This window comes from Curcuma longa, chromosome 4 (assembly GCF_044706935.1).
Source record: "Curcuma longa cultivar G26 ecotype Majalengka, Jawa Barat chromosome 4, ITB_CL_G26_1.1, whole genome shotgun sequence".
Classification (NCBI taxonomy): Eukaryota; Viridiplantae; Streptophyta; class Magnoliopsida; order Zingiberales; family Zingiberaceae; genus Curcuma; species Curcuma longa.
In genome coordinates this window covers 8,638,171-8,655,341 of record NC_133864.1, presented here as the reverse complement: position 1 = coordinate 8,655,341, position 17,171 = coordinate 8,638,171, and the positions used below count along the sequence as shown (strand labels likewise).

The following is a 17,171-nucleotide window of genomic DNA, read 5'->3' as shown; positions in this document are numbered from 1 at the left end:
GCCGTAAAATTTAACTATTAATAATTTTGATTAAAATTACTATATGAATCTAATAACCCTCAATCAATAAAACTAATAGCCTAGAAAGATACATTTAATTTAGTTCGTTGCTGAATTCAGATATTTGATTTGTAGTTTTACACTTGGACCCTTGGAAAAATGCGGGATGGCGGAAAGCCCCTGACACGCAAAATATCCGGGCCGTCCAATCGCGTCGATGCGCATTAAATCCGCACGCAACGCCAGTCTCCTTCGTCAGCGCATTCATTGGGCGGTCAAGCCGATTCCTTCCTTCCATTCCGCTCACTGTCCTCGTGTCCTCCCCTCCGATCTCACATTCCCACGCTTCCTTCTTAATCATTACACTCAATTTAATGCCCTCCCATCTCTTAATTAATCCCCTCGCTAGCTAGCTACTCATCTAATTGGCCCTCCCCGTCAGATTAAGAAGGTCACCTCGTTCATATTCCTCACTCTGTCGCCCTCACGTACGGTCAACTCAAGCTGGTTCAGAACAGTGAGTTGAACTTCGCCCTCGTTGATGCCGAGGTAGCAGACAGCATTGAAGTTCTTCTGGTCCTGCTGCTGTTGCGTCCACTAGCTCAGCGAGTAGCCCCTCTGCAATGGGTGGAGCAGGGGGCAGGGTTGACTGCGGGGCTAGATTTCTTCTCACTGCGAGGCTAGATTTCTTATCCCGGCGGCAGCAGGCTGGCCACTCCACGCCAGTACTGGAGTTTAGGCAAGCAAACGATAGTGAACAGGAGAAGCTGCGTGATTCATTGTGCATTTGTAGTTGTAGTCGTAGGCGAGGGAGGATGAGGACGAGAACGAGGGAGTGAGTCCGTACGTGCGCGCACGGTGGCCGGGGGCGATGGCTCATCGGGAATCGGAAAAGGCGACGAAGACTCGACAGGGAAGCAAAAGATCTCTGCGATTGGGGGAGTCGCCCCCATTTCCCGGTAAGCCACGACCCCACCTCACATTACGTCACCCCTTCGCCGTATTAATCGCCGCCCGCTGGCTCCGACCCGCGGCTAGCGTCCGTCCACGCCATCGCAATTCGCCGGGTGCCGATGGGACGGAGGAGAAATTAAAGCGGGATGGCGGTTTCGTGTGCGGGTGGAGCCGGTGGCACAGGGGCATCAGTTCACGGCGTCATGCGGGAGGCATCGGGTCTTGATCCGGAGGCGATCTCAGCCGTCCGTCGCCAACGTTGCGGCTCGTAAGCGGTCGATCTGGGTGCCCGCGGTCTCGTCATCGCTTTTCTTCTCTCTCTCTCTCTGTCGGCGTGTCGCTCCCTACCTCTCCCTCTCTCCGTCTCCGTCTCCCCACCGAGAAAAAGAAAGCAGCGTTATTCCCTGCCGTTTTGTTCTCTACTGCGTGTTTTTTATCTCTTTCGTGGCATTCTGCGGCTGCCGTCGCTAACCACGAAGTCGCTTTTGCTAATGAAACGATGCGCAGAAGAGGAAAGAAAGAAAGATAGATCAGCTCTGCTTTGCGGTCGCAGACAAACAGTGTGCTCTCCTGGGGAAGGGATCGAGGGAGCGGAAGCTGAGTGGGGGGCGCTGCGTCGTTGTCGTGAAGGGGGTTGCAGCAAGTCGGATATAAAAAAGCTAGCTCTCCCCTCGTTGCTTTGCCACATCCTTCCCTGCCTGCAGCTGCTGCAGTGCGTCCATGTGAACTGCTGCTGCCTCTGCTCGCATGGAATTGGAAATTTGGAATCCTCAAAGCCACCATCGCCATCCCTTTGTTGGTTTCCTCTCTCTCTCACTCGCTTTACAGTCTTTTGCCCTCTTGTGATCTCGCTTTGTACTTGCGGCGGATTCGGGGCAGAAGCTAGATACAAGTGGATTGCATATATAGCCTCGCAAATTATTGGCCTCTAAAAGCCTCACATCGCCCTTTCTCCTCTCCCGGACCCTCTCTCTCTCTCTCTCTCCTAAGTTAATCCATCACCAACACATGTCTCTTGCCCGACCACCATCACCGCTAACTTGGGCGGGATCGGCATGAGCGGATTTCGGCCGGACGTCCACGTCGCCCAACAGAGCCGCCGCGACAAGCTCCGCCTACAGTACGATCTCTTCCAGCACCCGCTCGACGCCGGCCTTGGTCTCGACTCGATCATGTTTTCCTCTGCGGCTTCGGCCGCCGCCGCCCAGGAATTCGCGGCTTCCGGCGGCCAAGTTCCTCTGGGCACCCCTTCGTCTACCGTGATCTTGGGCGACGTCGCCCTCCAGCCTCAGTCCGCTTGCGACTGGACGCCGCCGCCGCCGTACACTCATCTCTACTACCATCAGCCCAAACCCAGCGGGTTTGTTACGGGGATCCACGACCCAGCTGCCGCAGACTTGCAGTCAGGGATCGCGCAGGCCCCGCCTTGCTCATGGTCGACGGTCGACGGATGCGGCGGCACCGGCGAGGTGCATTTCTCGCCAAGCTACGCCACGGACGCACACGGCGGCGCTGCCAGCTCCCTGATGGACGCAAGGCAGATGCCTGTGGAGTGGAGCGGCGTCGACGCAGCAGCCGTCGTGGTCGGAGGCGCATCACGAGGCTTGTCATTAACCCTAGCATCGGTCACTGCGGGGCCTTCCTCCGCGTACCCTAAGATCTCAATCTGCGACAGGGCGTTCAGCGGCAGCGGCGGGTCGCTGCAAGACGTGGTGGGCCGCGGCGCCGGCCCTCTGGGGCCATTCACCGGCTACGCTACGATATTGAAGAACTCCCGGTTCCTGAGGCCGGCGCAGCTGCTGCTCGACGAATGCTGCAGCTCAGTGATCGGCTCCAAGTTCTCAAAGCGGTGCTACGGCACTGCCAATCCGGCTAGCGAGAAGGATAGCGAATCTATCGGTTGCGCGAGCGCAGCATCGACGTCGGCATTGCATGGCTCGGCGCCGGAGGCGGCCCGAGTTGAGCAAGCAAGTGCCGGGACTACTTCCATTGCTTCTTCCAAAATTCACCGGCCGGATTTCCAACAGAAGAAGGCAAAGCTGCTCCAAATGCAAGAGGAGGTTGGTTCACAAACTTCTTTCAGTTTGCCTTTCCAAAAACAAAAGAAGAAAATCATTGATTTCTCCTTATCCAAATCCTTATCTGATGTTCTTCCCCCATCGTCTCTGTTAATTAGTTCACATTACTGTGGAGTTGGAATGATTGATTGATTTTGACAATACGATTGAAATAGTTTGATAGGTCTACTTGGCTAGGTATAATATTAACTGTAGGTGTACAATTGATGTAATAGATAGTGTGTAGCTGTGTTCATGAAAATCTCCAGTATTATTTAATACATAGTTGATAGAGTAGGATTTAACAGTATTCTCTTCTGTCGATTTCGGTGCTTTGTAGAGATCGTTCTTGTATAATAAATCTCTGCTAATGATGGTTTAGATTGCATGGCATGATAAAAGAAATTGAACCCTAGCTAGGTTATCTTACTGTGCATTAGTTATTATTGCTCCCCTACATCTTCTCTTTGACCTTTCCTCGATGTAAACCATCACTTCAATTTCCTCAAGCATCTTTCTTAAATAAACTACTATGTATTAAGTGTAGCTTTATCTTCCTTAATCATCTGAATTTTACACCATGTTTGTGTAACAATTTAAGTGCATGGCATTTATCTAACTAATTACATGGCTCAAAAATAAATGAGAATAAAACGTGTACCTAGAGATTATGAATATGTCGAGTTTGTGAACTTTGTACTATATTTCTGATTAAAGGGATTTAGTTGAAATATTTTGGCATAATCCTATTCTTTCAATCAATTTATTTTTTCTAATTAAAATTAAGTTTATTTTATTTTTAATATTTGATCTTCACATGCTATTTGTGACATTAACCAAAATATTCAAAAATTAAGATGTTAATTAGTCTTCATATGCATGGATGTTTTGGTTGGAATTTGATATCAGTATTCAGTTTGGATGGGAAAAAAAACTTAAAATTTGTCATGTCATATATGAGATAAAATATATCATATTAACATGCGCATTTGATTTATCAATTATCATATAGTTTGTAACATCTATTTTAAATAATAAATATTTGAACAAAAAACTAAAAATAGTAATACAGTATATTAATAATGACATATTATCACTATTATCAAGTTAATAATATAATATTATTCTTATTATTTGATAAATTCATATTTAAAACTATTAATTAACAGATTATGAATGTGTAGTAGATAATTAATAAATAATAAACATCATGGAGGCAATAAATAATGAAAATGTATTGTGTTAACTAACAAAATCAAAATGTATAACTGTGATTGTTGAATTAATATTTATCTCATGAAGTTATTAAACAATATTATTTTTTAATTTCAATTTATAGATTTTAATTGAGATATAAATCACATTTGAATCAGGTTTATAAAATTTATCAAAATCAACAAGAATACCTCTCAATAACCTTTGAGAAAGAAATGTATGAGACACTTGGTCTTAGTGGTTGTTTGAGTATTAGTAATTAAAGGTTAAATGAATTATCTCTTGACAATTTTGAGCGGTGATGAGGATGAGAACTTTAAGATGGAATTTTAAAGAGCAAAGAAGACTGTGTTCATTTGCTTTTGAGTCTCCCTATTTGTATCAGCGAATGACTGAAAACACAAGTAATATCAATCAAAACTTTGCTTTATATGCATAAAAAATGGTCACATTTTGTATTTTTTGCCATTTATTTCCAGATTTCTTTGTGTTTTCATGATAAATTTACTATATTGTGTTGAATGTAATAGATAATCTTTGTCAAATTGTTTTGTGGGAGTGTCTGTTGGCGACTGGACTTTGGTATTGAAATTCTAGTTGTAATTTATGTATGAGTAGGTGATTGTCTTTTGTGTTGAGGGAATCAGTCTCCTGATCTTCTAACCAGTTCTTTCAGGATTATGTTTCAACTTAGTCTTCTGCTCTATTTTGAATTAGTGATTCTTAATTAAGTGGATGCTATTGTTCTACACCATTATTTATGATTTTTTTCCCTTGAGCACTTGTCTTTAAAATTTGCTTTGATTGCACTTCTACCTCCAAATCTTTAAATTTGAATTTCATGTGACTTGTTAGTCTCTTGTTCCAACTTTATCAAATGGCTTTTTAAAACGCATGATCTTGGAGAAAAGAACTAGCAGCTTACTTAAAACAACTATATTATAAGAATGCTTGCCGTTGTAAAAAAGTTTTGCAAATTCAATTATGCAATGACATTGTTGTTGTAAGGTTGTTGCAGTAAATCTTCTTGCTGGAATTCAATGAAGATTTTATTTTTGCAAAGTTGTTCCTTATTTTCGTGGAGAAGGTTGAATTACTTTGCCCCTTATTTTCTTATACCTGGTCTCATATTTTCACCATTGAATGAAAGTTTGAGTGCAAAACTCTGCACAAGGAATTGCAGACTCTAAAAGAGTCCAATTGATTGGTTTATTACTTCGTTGAATCGGATCAGCTGTTTTGATTTATTATTCATGCTGCATTTTAACTGAAGTTTCTGTAGCGATCCTAATTTGCGGGGTGATGTGGATTGTGTAGGTATGCAGAAAATACAAGCAATACCACCAACAAATGCAAATGGTGGTTTCCTCCTTTGAGTCAGTTGCTGGCCTCAGTTCTGCGATACCATACGCTTCGCTATCCCTCAAAACCATCTCAAAACATTTCAGAAGCTTAAAGAATGCCATATCAGATCAGATAAGGCACATAAGCAAAGCTCTCGGTGAGGAATTCATCTCATCGCCTAGTTCTACAGTGACACCACAGCTGAAGTACCTGGATCAAAGTCTTCGGAAACAAAAGATGGGTGAAAACAGTACTCTAGGTTTCACGGACAACAACCAGCCAGTTTGGAGGCCTCAGAGGGGGTTGCCAGAGTGTGCTGTCTCTGTTCTAAGGGCCTGGTTATTTGAGCATTTCCTTCACCCGTGAGCGTTCTTAGACATGTTTCTTTATGATGGTTATCGTGAAGTTCGGACTCGGTTTAGCATTCATTTTGTGTTTCATTTTTAGGTATCCAACAGATACAGATAAGCACATGCTAGCAACCCAAACTGGCTTGTCGCGGAATCAGGTATGTCTTCATTATCTCCAATTGTGTCTCTAAAATGCAATTGTTTAGTAAGTTCCATCTTGCAGTATGTTCTTTTGTTCATGGTAGATGAGTTGTTACTGAAATTGCAGGTTTCTAACTGGTTTATCAATGCCCGGGTGCGATTATGGAAGCCTATGATAGAAGAGATTCATATGCTCGAGACCAAGGGAATGGGTGGAATGGATCTCAATTCAAGGGACACAAGGCTTACAACAGATGACGGAACATGCTCCGCTAGCAATCCAAGGCCGCAACAGCAATGTATCGGGTCAATGAGCTGCACCTCCATGGATCCTGTCTTCAACAACGAGAGCTGCCAGAATCTCGAACCATGGCAACGCGACAAGAGATCAAGGGTCGAGGAGTGTGAGATGCTGGCAAGCATGGATGACAGTCTGATGAGCTTTGCAACTTACCAGCACGCGATGGACATCGGCGGGATCGAAGCAGTGTCATTGACCTTGGGCTTGAAGCATGAGGGCGGACAGCAAAATCCTCAGCAAATGAGGCCCTTTGGAACCCAAATGTTCCACGACTTTGTGGGCTGATGCTAGTTTTCCGATTGCGGCTGAAGCTTCAGCTTCGGCGGCAACTTTTCGCATACTCAGCTTTTGAATGGGTTGTGTCAATTGGTGTTTGCTTGTGGGATGTTTGGTTGTTCGCTACGAGTATCTATCTGTGGGTTTAGCTGTTTATCTAACTGCACTATGGTACGTCTTCCATGTTTATTAACAGGGTCTGCCTCAAGCAAGCGCCAAAGATGCATGAGTTTGAACCTGCACTTGCACACTGGACGTGCCACTCTGTATGAATTGGAATGATCTTTAAACTTCAGCTGCAGAGAAGTTCCATTGATGGTCGTAATCACCCTAGTACAAGGACCACATGAAGTTGAATGAGACATGTCAAGTACTGCCAAGCCTAACTTGAAGATGAGGATATAAATTTAGATTGGCAAAGCCACATGCTAAGTTATGCATGTTTTTGTTGCTCCCTCTAAGCATGCTTTAGATGTCCTTTTGCATTCCCAGGAGCGTCGGTCGGTCGGTCATCTTATCGTATCGTCTTTATCGTTCGAGGGCAACCTTGACGATGATGGCGATATCACAATGACGACTACGGGAGTCCCAACACCTAAATGACCTTCAATTTGTCTTCCTAGAGAATTAGGTCAGAACAATTATATACATTCATTCATGAGGACATGTCTAACTATCAAATTTAAATTTAATTGAAGTTAAGGCATATAATATTCCCTTTGACTTTGAGACATCTGACACCAAACTTGGAATGATAGATTAGAGCAAGACAGCTGACCAAGGGCTCTTAATTGTACATATAATGGTGATTAAGTCTATAAATACACCACTAATTAATTGTGATTAAGTATCTTTTGGAGTTCATCAGCGCAACAAGGCACGACCAGCACGCCCTCCTGCTCGTACCCGAACTCCTCCTCCGCTCTCTCCAGCAGCCTCATGAACTCCGGCCGCCCCAGCTCAGTCACCTCCACGATGAACCTCCGCAGCTCGCGGCCCTCGACGCCCATGGCGTGCACCGCGACGTGGCCTGCTTTCACGTCCTCCGGCACTTGTTCCTCCCTCCTAAAACCACCCTGCAGCCTTCTCTGCAACTTTCTCATCACACTCTTCAAGTTAGCCATGAATAGCTAGCTATATATCGAAGCATGGACTCCTCTGCTTCAACTGTGCTATTTATAGGCACTACTCCCTGCTATGTCACTTTCTCCTCCCCATCTGGACACCTCTGGAACATGGAATCAAGACTCGACTCATACGACATTCTTCCTTGGAACTAACTAATCGAGTTTGAAGTGAAACAAGAAGTGGGGGACTAGAGCTGGAACATTAATTGAATGCTAGCTCTTCGTTTGGCTTCTTCCCGTGTTATGGTCTGAAAGAGAAAACTCGGTGGCGGGACGGAGGAAATGTAACTGCAGTGTTGCATTTGTTAGAAATGGACGGAAGAGACTCCATAATATTTTCATTCTAGGTTGAGAGTTTTATGATTAGATGTTAGTTGCATAAGCATGTATATTATAAATAAATATATTGAAAGAATTCTCTCTCTCTCTTCTGCAAAAGGTGGATCCGTCACCTTAGCGGCCCCACACGGTCGGTTCCACGACCATCTGTGAGGAGGTAAATTGAGAAACTGTAGTTGGTCACGACGCAGGAGGGTATTGTCTGGCTTTGTCAGGATTCGAACCCTTATCCTATTCTGCAAGTTTGCTACGTCGTAACCAACTCAGCTATGCCCCGGGGGCAGAAGAATTCTCTCTCTCACGTGTTGATGAGAGTGCAAATTCAATGCTTACACTTAGCTAAGTTGATTCGTGTGATAATTTACCAATTGAATTTTATTTTTGCTACTTGTAAGTAGACCCGACCACGGTTCAGAACCGCCGGTTCGACGGTTCGGAACCGCCGGTTCGACGGTTCATGACAGGTCGACCCTTAACCTTAACCGCCCAAGACGGTTACGGTTCACGGTTCGGAACCGCCGGTTCACGGTTCGTAACGGTTCGCGACGGTTCGAGATTATTATATTAAAAAATTTAAAATTTAAAATTTATATAAAAAAGTATTAAAAAAAAAAGAGAAAAGTCGATGTAGTTTAGTGGTGTATATTCCATGATTGGTGAGAATTACGTTCGTTCCCATTAATAGCGTATTAAAATGGATTTGAATTAAATAAAGTATATATATAATTATATTAATTTTATAAATAAAAGGTGTTATAGAACAATGGTGAGCTTGTAAGCTTGTCTCCTGGAGTGTCTAGGTTCGATCCCCAGCTCTTGCAATCGGCAGGTGTTGATTTTTGAAAAAAAATAAAAAAATTCAAAAAACCCCAAACCGGCGGTTCAAACCGGCGGTTAACCGGCTGAACCGCCGGTTCAAGAGGCCTTGAACCTTAACCGGTTACGGTTTGGCCCGGCTAACCGGGTCAACGGGCCGGGTCCGGGTTTGACCCGGTCCGGGTCCGGGCTGGACCCGGCCCGTGGGCAGGTCTACTTGTAAGTGTAACTGAATAATTAATCATGAATCCATAATGAGTACTAGCGATATTGATTTGTATATTAAAAGTAATAAATAGTCATTACTCGACCGTTAACGCAATCAAAGAGAAAATACTCCTATATAAGAAAGCTAAATCTTGAACAGGAAAAGGAGCGAAAGCTATGGTAAAAAGATATCTATCTACCTGTGTTCCCCTGGTTCTCGTCCTCTTTGTCATGCATCTACTGTTTGATAGATACCCAAAGTAATAATCGAGTACTTCTCAGTTTGTTGTAACCATCAGTACTTGGTGATCGCAGTTTATCATTGTATCTTAAAAAATAAACGATCCACGACAATCTCAAAGCACCGTCTGAGATTGGAAGAATTCGTTTCAAGGAAACTATATCGACTGTATGCTTCGACTTCTGACTCTCTGTTATCGGTTTAGACAACAGATAAGTAAAGGCAGAGCTACATTTGCAATTGCTTGGGCTATAGCCCAGGGCGTTCGATGGCGACGAGAAGAAAAAAAAAAACTAAGATTTAGGAAGGGAAAAAAAATTTAAAAGATAATCCGGGGTATACCGTTGGCGTAGTCCAAGAGTATACCCTGGATTAATTTATAATTTCAATTAAGATAAATGTGATTTAATTTATAATTTCAATTAAGTAAATTCTCTTATAACTATCTCTAGTGATAAGATTGTCTAACAGTAGTAGTTGGCGGAATCGATGGGATAGATCAAGTACTGGTGATGAATACTTGACAGTACGAGAAGACAAGGATGCTTCGATCACGGGATGTCGGGTCACTTCAGAGAGAGATACTTTACCTGAACATGCATGTTTTTGGTTTTACTAGATCAGTTGGTAATGGCTGACGCATGGGATTTGTTAGGTGAACAATGGGAAGGGAATTAAAGCTGAGAAAGGGTAGGCGGCGAAGGCCGTCAGGTAGGTAGCAAGGTATGTGTGGGTGGAAAAATCAACAGTTAGGAACCCGACAATTACACGTCCAATTCTTCACTCAACTCAGATTCTATTCTCGATCCAGTTCCTGAGCACCTTGCTTAATTTCACACTTCTGTACTCTCCATTCAACTTGGATTCCAGTTGAGTTCCTCGTATAACTCAGTTTCTAGAATTCTCCGTACAACTCAGTCTCCCAATCGAGTTCCCTATGTGACTCGACTCGACACCCGATCGAATTCTCTAAGTCAGCTCAAACTCTCGAGTTTCTCCATATAGCTCGATCTTCAGGCTTTCAGTTGATGAAATCATACTGTAAAGTTAATAAGTTTTGCAGCAACGTTACCCAAATGGCTCTGGGAATTGCATCGATGAATTTTATACAAGAAATCTACAGTCCTAAGGTTAGAAATTAATGGCAAGAATAACGGTGCAAAAGGTGGTTAAGTGCTAAAGATCGCCATAGATCAACAACTGCAATGATGCAGCACCATTGAGCCTGAGAATTACATATCTAAAATATGTAGCATATATAGAAAGTAAGAATCTAGATTGTAGGTTTATCTATCATGCATGGAAAAGCTATGGTAGGAATATAGAGAACAGTTAGGATCATGAGAAACAGTTGCAGTTTTGGTTGTTAGTTTTTATGCTCCAATTATCCATTCCAGATACAATTTGATCATGCTGTAAATGCAAAGACAGGGAAGCAAGGTCATGTACATTGGACTGAGATGACAAACATTTTACACTCCAAACTTTAAATAGAGAATTATCATGGTTATCATGGTGCCTTTTTTGCATCCTTGCTCAGTATGGATGCAGTTATCAAAGGCATCTAACAGAAGACTTAACCGAAGACTAGGATCCAAATTACTTCATTTTGACTAAAGTACTTCCACCACATCTTCCTCAAGGCTGCATACAAGAGTCTAAGATTCATTAAGATACTCCCTTTGAAAGTCAAACTTAGAGAAATATATAGTATCTTCATGAGAGACAACATCTATAATGATAAGCATGCATGTACTCAGGGGATGACATTTGTATCCTTTCTTATGAATTGCATATCCAACAAAACACATCTTCATGCTTGAGTTTATTGCATTGTTGTTAGTGAAGATGAACATATATAATACATCTGATTAATACCTGAGGAAGTAAGTCTAAGTCTGTGGGACTATTGGAGTAATAACTTTTGCAAGTGTCTGGAAGGGTGTTTTGAAGTTGATAGTAACTAGATGTAATAGGATCGATGAGATATGGATGTCCTTAAACTCACAAAAAATTAGGCTAAAAAATAACAACACAAGATATATAAACTGGTAGTAAGTTGAGAGATTGACAAAATGCTATAATTTAAGGAGGGAACAGCCATTATAGAATCAAAATGTAAAGTATTAATTAATAAGATGTGAAGACCCTTCCTCAATAACTGGAGTAGTATTAAGATCGTAGAGACCCATTTTTGGGAGGATGAGTTGAGGCTTTATCATGCATTATTTAAAATAGGTGCAAAAATGTTTTAACCTTACCTTCAATGTTTGTAGTTGTCGTGAAGGATAATCTAGTTCCTGAAAATTTTTTGTTAGCTTCCCATAGTATATTGAAAAAGATTTAGTACCTTGTTTGACTGAAAAGGTTCTTTGATGCAAAGAATAAACATACATTTCATCATTACTATCATAAAAAGTTTGGGAAAGAGTACTCTAAATTTTTTTCATTATATCAGGAGACATGGACATCAAAGTGAATGTTTTACCTTTTTAGCTTTTCAACGGGGCCTTCAGCCGTTTCCACTACTATCGAAAGGGGAGATCACCTTTAGTCTTCTGGTTTTCCGGCATCTCCAATAAGAGGTATTTGATGGAGAATATTTTTTTAAATATTTTTATATATCAAATATCCCTTATTAAATATTTGAGAAGATATTAAAAATCATCAGACAACAAGTTTTGTCCGATGAATTAAATAAAAATAAGATAGTAGACTAGAGTCCATTATAAATTAGAGTTTATTATTGGTTAGGATAATATCTATTTGTATTTGTTATAAATTTATTATTATTATTATTTATTTTTTAAAAAAAAATTAATCAATCAACGGTTCTATTTCCCCGAGAGCTTCACGAAAGCCGCGCCGCCTCCCTTTTCTCCAAGGGCTCTTTGTTTTTCCTGGAGATCTCACGACAGCCGCTGCCGCCTCCTTTTTCTCCTGGAGTTTCACAAGAGCCGCGGCCGCCTCTCTTTTCTCTTGGAACTTCGCCGCCGCCGCCTTTTTCTCCTCAAGTTTCACGAGAGCCGCCCCACCTCCGTTTCTCCTGGAGCACCACGATGCCGCGACGCCTAAGAGTAGCATTGACGAAGAGCAGCAAAGGGATTAGAGGCTTTGCCTGTTCTTTAGCTTCCCTAGTATATCATTTTTGCATATATCGCCTTCTTATTTTCGCTCCTAATGTCGCGTGTATCCCTCGCATCGCTCATTTATAGGAGAGGCGGTGCTAATCTAGGATTTCATTGTTTGTCGTTGATACGGCCCATTGATTTCCGTTTGTCCGATTCTTCTCCACTATTACGACACTTCTCTTCGCTGCTTGTGAAGACTAAAGGAAATAGAGTTTACCTTGTGGACACGTTAGCTTTGGTAGGTTCTATACACGGTATTATGTTTGCATATGACGTTTTTCAGGTTGCTAAATGTTTGAATTTTTGCAGGTTAGGAAATTGGAAGCCCAAGGATTGCCGACTAAGCAAGCAGAGGCTATCACATCGACTATTACAGAGACTTTGAATGATTGTTTGGAGAATGTCGCGCACTCATTTGTGTCAAAGTCCGAGATGGATAAGGTTTATGACATCTCTTTTAGGTTATCTATGTCTTTATTTACAATTTGATAACTTATTTAATGTTTATATAGATTGAGATGATTCAAGATTCTAATTTATCAAAATTCAAGTCTGAAATGAAGAGCACACAGGTAATAATAAGGGTAGATATAATTTTTTTTATACTTGATTTAGTTAATTGACAAATATTTTTATTTATTTTAAAGATTACTATGCCATAAATGATTATCCTTTTTTATTTGTTTGGCTCTTAATATTTATATTTAGCTTATTGAATTTTTTTGTTCATTAGAGTGTTTTGTTGCCAACTCACCTAGTGGGATAAGACTTGGTTGTTGTTGTATTAGAGTGTTTTGTGCATAAAAAGTTGCAATGTATATGATTCTAATGAATACTAAAAATACATTGGACTGTCATTATTTTGTTGACACTCTTTGTTGTCAATATTCTTCGAAGCAATCATATATTTAACGAGTTCATGTTAATAATTTTACTTTCCAACTAGTTGATTTATATTATATAAGTTCATGCTAGTATTTTACTTCCTAACTAATTGGTCTGTTAATCATTATCATTTATTTGAAGTTTTCATGAATAATACTTTACTTCCCCACAAATAATTGAAACCTTACTATTTACTATTATTATATTAATTTGAGTTGATTTATTAAGCACAACTAGTTCATTGTGAAGATTTAAGGCTAGGAATGTTTATTTATAAATTTTCATAATGATTAAAGCTAAATTCAATGTTTTTGGAAAATTTGTAGGTTGGCATAGTTTTAGATTCTATTTTTATGTATAGGTTAAGCATTGGTAGGTTAGATCAAAAGTTCATTTTGTCATCAGTTAGCTTCTTATTTGTTGGTACAAAAGATTTTACTTTTTAGCCTATTATTATGGTTACTTGTATAAAGCCAAATGGCCTATTATCACCTCACAAATTAGAGAATACATTGTGTTAGAGAAATATAGTTAGATGTTGTGTTGAAAATATACAAAGTGTATCTATTTTGAGTCATAGTTACTTTCTAATGTTATCTTCACAGTTGTTGTTTATTTCTTTATCATCTTTATGAAATTCTAAAAGGGAGATTCTATACACAACAATTAAATTTTTTTTAGTGAATACGTCCAATCTAGTTGAATGTATATAGCCAGTTACCTCTAGTTTCAATGTGAACATGAGAATTTAGTTTTGGGACGGAGATGTAATAAAAAAATGCATAAAAGTGCTTTAGAGTTTGAACCTCATGCCAAGCTTGAGTTTTGACAGTGAAATTTCAACTAGGTCAAACCTTAATATGATAGTGACTTATATAGTTCATTTTGCTTTATTGTTTTGGAAAATAGAATAAAAGGTTATCAAACAACAAATGATTTACTAATAATGCAAATTAAATTCGACAATTAGTATGTCTCTAGTATTTGATTGGGTAAATGGATCATTTATCCCTCTACCATGTTTTATCATGCTATATTGCTATATGTATTGCTTGAGCTGAGCTTTTAGGTAGTATAATATTATCATTATGATAATATTTCAGATTTAAGTGACGTTGAATTGTATTTAGGCTTTTATCCTTATGCCCTAGTTTGGTTTGAAAATTAGATTTAACTTTTTAACTGTATTTTTATTATACTTCTGTATTTAAACTCAATGACATTGTCTTTACAATGGACACTATCATACACTGTGATTAATTATACAATTTTATTATTAGAATTTGATTAATCTTTTATAAATATCAAAGTAGTGAATCAATGTATATAAAAATAATATTAATTTATTATATAACTAATTATATTAATAGTTCTATTTTTTTTGGTTAAAATGCTTATTGTCAAGTAGGTGTCAATTAATTAGATTTTTTTAATAATATTTCATAAAATTAGTAAAAAATGCTAAATCTACCAATGATGTAGTTCCATTTTTTCATTCAAACTATATTATCTTATCATTGTTAATTACACTTATAAGTTTATCTTTTGATTACAGGAGCATCATTTTTCATCGTTGCAACAAGAGACTGGAAAACTTCAAGGGGATATTGAGAAATTGCGTAGTGAACTTAAGTGCGAGTGACATTTAAACTTTTAATACATCAATAAAGCAATTGCACTAAAATTTCAAGTTCTATCATGATTTAATTTAATTATTGATTATCTTGGGCAGATATGAAGTGGATAAAGTCACTGCTGGACAACGTTTGGATTTAAATCTTGAAAGAGGGTAATAAATTGGCTATGTTTTTTGTCATAATATTTTTCTGAGTTTGCTTTGTTTTGTATTTATTAAAGACACTATTCAACTTTGACTAGTAAGTTGTTAATGTTGGTTTAAACTTGGTAGATTTGCTTTAGAAATAATAAATTAAGCACCAAGTGTGTTGATTTATAATCTGATATAGATTTTCTATAAATCACCTTTCGACTTCAGTATTTAATCGTGTTTTTTTAATCATGTTTCTGAATCATTTTTGCTTTCTTGGAATGCCTAGAAGGTTATGCATTTATTAGTAGAACAGCATTAAGTTTATAATGAACTATAATAGATGTGCATTAACTTTCCTAAGACTTTTCTTTTCGTAATTTAGGCGCATACGTGATGAACTAGCTAAGCAGGCTGCTGAAAATAATGAACTCACTAATACACTTGACCGGGTAAAGTACTTCATATCAGTATATTTTGATAGTTCTCCTTTATTTAACATTAATAATTTGATTTTGTTATTGTTATTGTTATTGTTCATTAGGAAATTCACGCATTGAGAACACTATTAGAGACTGCAAAGTACGATGTTATAAAATACTGCATTGGTACTCTTGTTTCAATATCAACAGTTGGTCTTGCTTTTGTGCGCATTTGGAAGTAAAGTAAAATCTATCAACAGTTTGTGATCTTTTGATACAAATGTGGAAATTTTTTTTTTCTTTAGCATAAAAAGTGTTCCTTTTGGATGTAAAATTGTGAGTTATATTTTATGGATTGAGACTTAATCAATCAGGTTGATGTTCTTTTGTGATTGACAAAGGCAATTAGAAATTAATTTTCAACATTTTTTTTATCGTGTTTGAAGTTTCAGCTAATATTTGCAATCTCTATATGTAAAAGGTCTTAATCCATTAATTGATTAATTGAAAGTGCTTTCTAAGACTTTCTTATATACATTAATTGCTGAGATACTTTAAGATTTAAATAGTACATCAGAAACATTATGGACAAGGCAGGGAGGGAGGGCTCAACAAACATAACCTCCCAAACTAACTAAAACGTTCACTGCGTCAGAAGTTAACTGACTCAATGCATGGCCAGCAGCTGCCGAGCCAGCCTCGTAATAATGAGCAAGTGGCGGCATGTGCATGTGCATTGAATTATAGTGATGGAGTCCACCTTGCTTGTCCCTGTGAGCCCAACCACTTGGCTCTGCCCATTTGACCATCTCCAAGTCTCTCTTGCCTCCTGCCCATTCAATTCTCAATAACACAATCGACCCTACCTATCCAACTCCAACTCACAGCCAGATCGAATCATTTCCTCCACTCCAAGGCATCGTTATCTGCAGCTCGACCGGAGTAAAGTTGTTCGATTTCAACCCCTACTTTAATTGACCACCACCGTCACGTCAACTACGACAACTAAGGCACACTACGCTCTGTCTCACAAGTCAAACCTCAGTCATGATTACCTCATCATGAAAGTTATTTGTTTGATTTATTGTTTTTTTTCCATTTATCCTTCATCATGTGGAACAGTGCAAATGAAAGCAATTATGGAGCATAAATCTCAAATCTCAATTGGAAGATGTACAAATGGAAATATTATTGTCGAGAAAATAAATTATCTTAAATAGGCTAATCATATTTGGGATATCCTTATCATTATTGACAAAATTAAGTCCATTTATGAAATTCACATGAAAAGTTGGGCTGATAATTACATTTCTTAATATGTATGAGATTTCCTATAAGATAAAATTACATAAGGATATGAGTTTAGTCAAAGAATTAGTTATTGCAATCCTTTTCTTCTCTGTACGATAATAACAAATGCTCCACAACTTTGTGTGTAATGGAAAAATAATTTTAACCAAGATAATAACCTCCTTCTGTCATGATCAATTGTAGTTTTTTAATTTATCTTGATTATATGAAACCGTTGGATGATAAATTTTTTTTTTTTTTCAGAAGAAAAAGAATTTTAAATAGAAAAAGGAAACACAATGCTCCA

The 17,171-nt window shown here is 39.1% G+C and overlaps 2 protein-coding genes across 2 annotated transcripts; both read left to right on the top strand.

Annotated features, from left to right (window-relative positions):
* Positions 1–1,338: 1,338 nt before the first annotated feature.
* LOC141828224 (BEL1-like homeodomain protein 8) lies at positions 1,339–6,823 on the top strand. The gene is made up of 4 exons (XM_074715607.1): positions 1,339–3,014; positions 5,544–5,932; positions 6,018–6,078; positions 6,189–6,823. Exons 1-4 carry the CDS (start codon positions 2,010–2,012, stop codon positions 6,645–6,647), a joined length of 1,914 nt encoding a protein of 637 aa, XP_074571708.1. The 5' UTR covers positions 1,339–2,009; the 3' UTR covers positions 6,648–6,823.
* A 5,613-nt stretch (positions 6,824–12,436) lies between these two features.
* Positions 12,437–15,841, top strand: LOC141828322 (uncharacterized). Its single transcript, XM_074715734.1, has 7 exons — positions 12,437–12,737; positions 12,809–12,940; positions 13,012–13,071; positions 14,940–15,016; positions 15,117–15,173; positions 15,538–15,604; positions 15,697–15,841. Exons 1-7 carry the CDS (start codon positions 12,549–12,551, stop codon positions 15,814–15,816), a joined length of 702 nt encoding a protein of 233 aa, XP_074571835.1. The 5' UTR covers positions 12,437–12,548; the 3' UTR covers positions 15,817–15,841.
* The last annotated feature ends 1,330 nt before the right edge of the window (positions 15,842–17,171 follow it).

Coding starts and splice junctions, on each gene's coding strand:
- LOC141828322 (XM_074715734.1), top strand. CDS start 12,549: ATGTCGCGTGTATCCCTCGCATCGCTCATTTATAGGAGAGGCGGTGCT. Junction 12,738..12,808: donor TTGTGGACACGTTAGCTTTG/GTAGGTTCTATA, acceptor GAATTTTTGCAG/GTTAGGAAATTGGAAGCCCA. Junction 13,072..14,939: donor CTGAAATGAAGAGCACACAG/GTAATAATAAGG, acceptor TTTTGATTACAG/GAGCATCATTTTTCATCGTT.
- LOC141828224 (XM_074715607.1), top strand. CDS start 2,010: ATGAGCGGATTTCGGCCGGACGTCCACGTCGCCCAACAGAGCCGCCGC. Junction 3,015..5,543: donor TGCTCCAAATGCAAGAGGAG/GTTGGTTCACAA, acceptor TGGATTGTGTAG/GTATGCAGAAAATACAAGCA. Junction 5,933..6,017: donor TTTGAGCATTTCCTTCACCC/GTGAGCGTTCTT, acceptor TTTCATTTTTAG/GTATCCAACAGATACAGATA.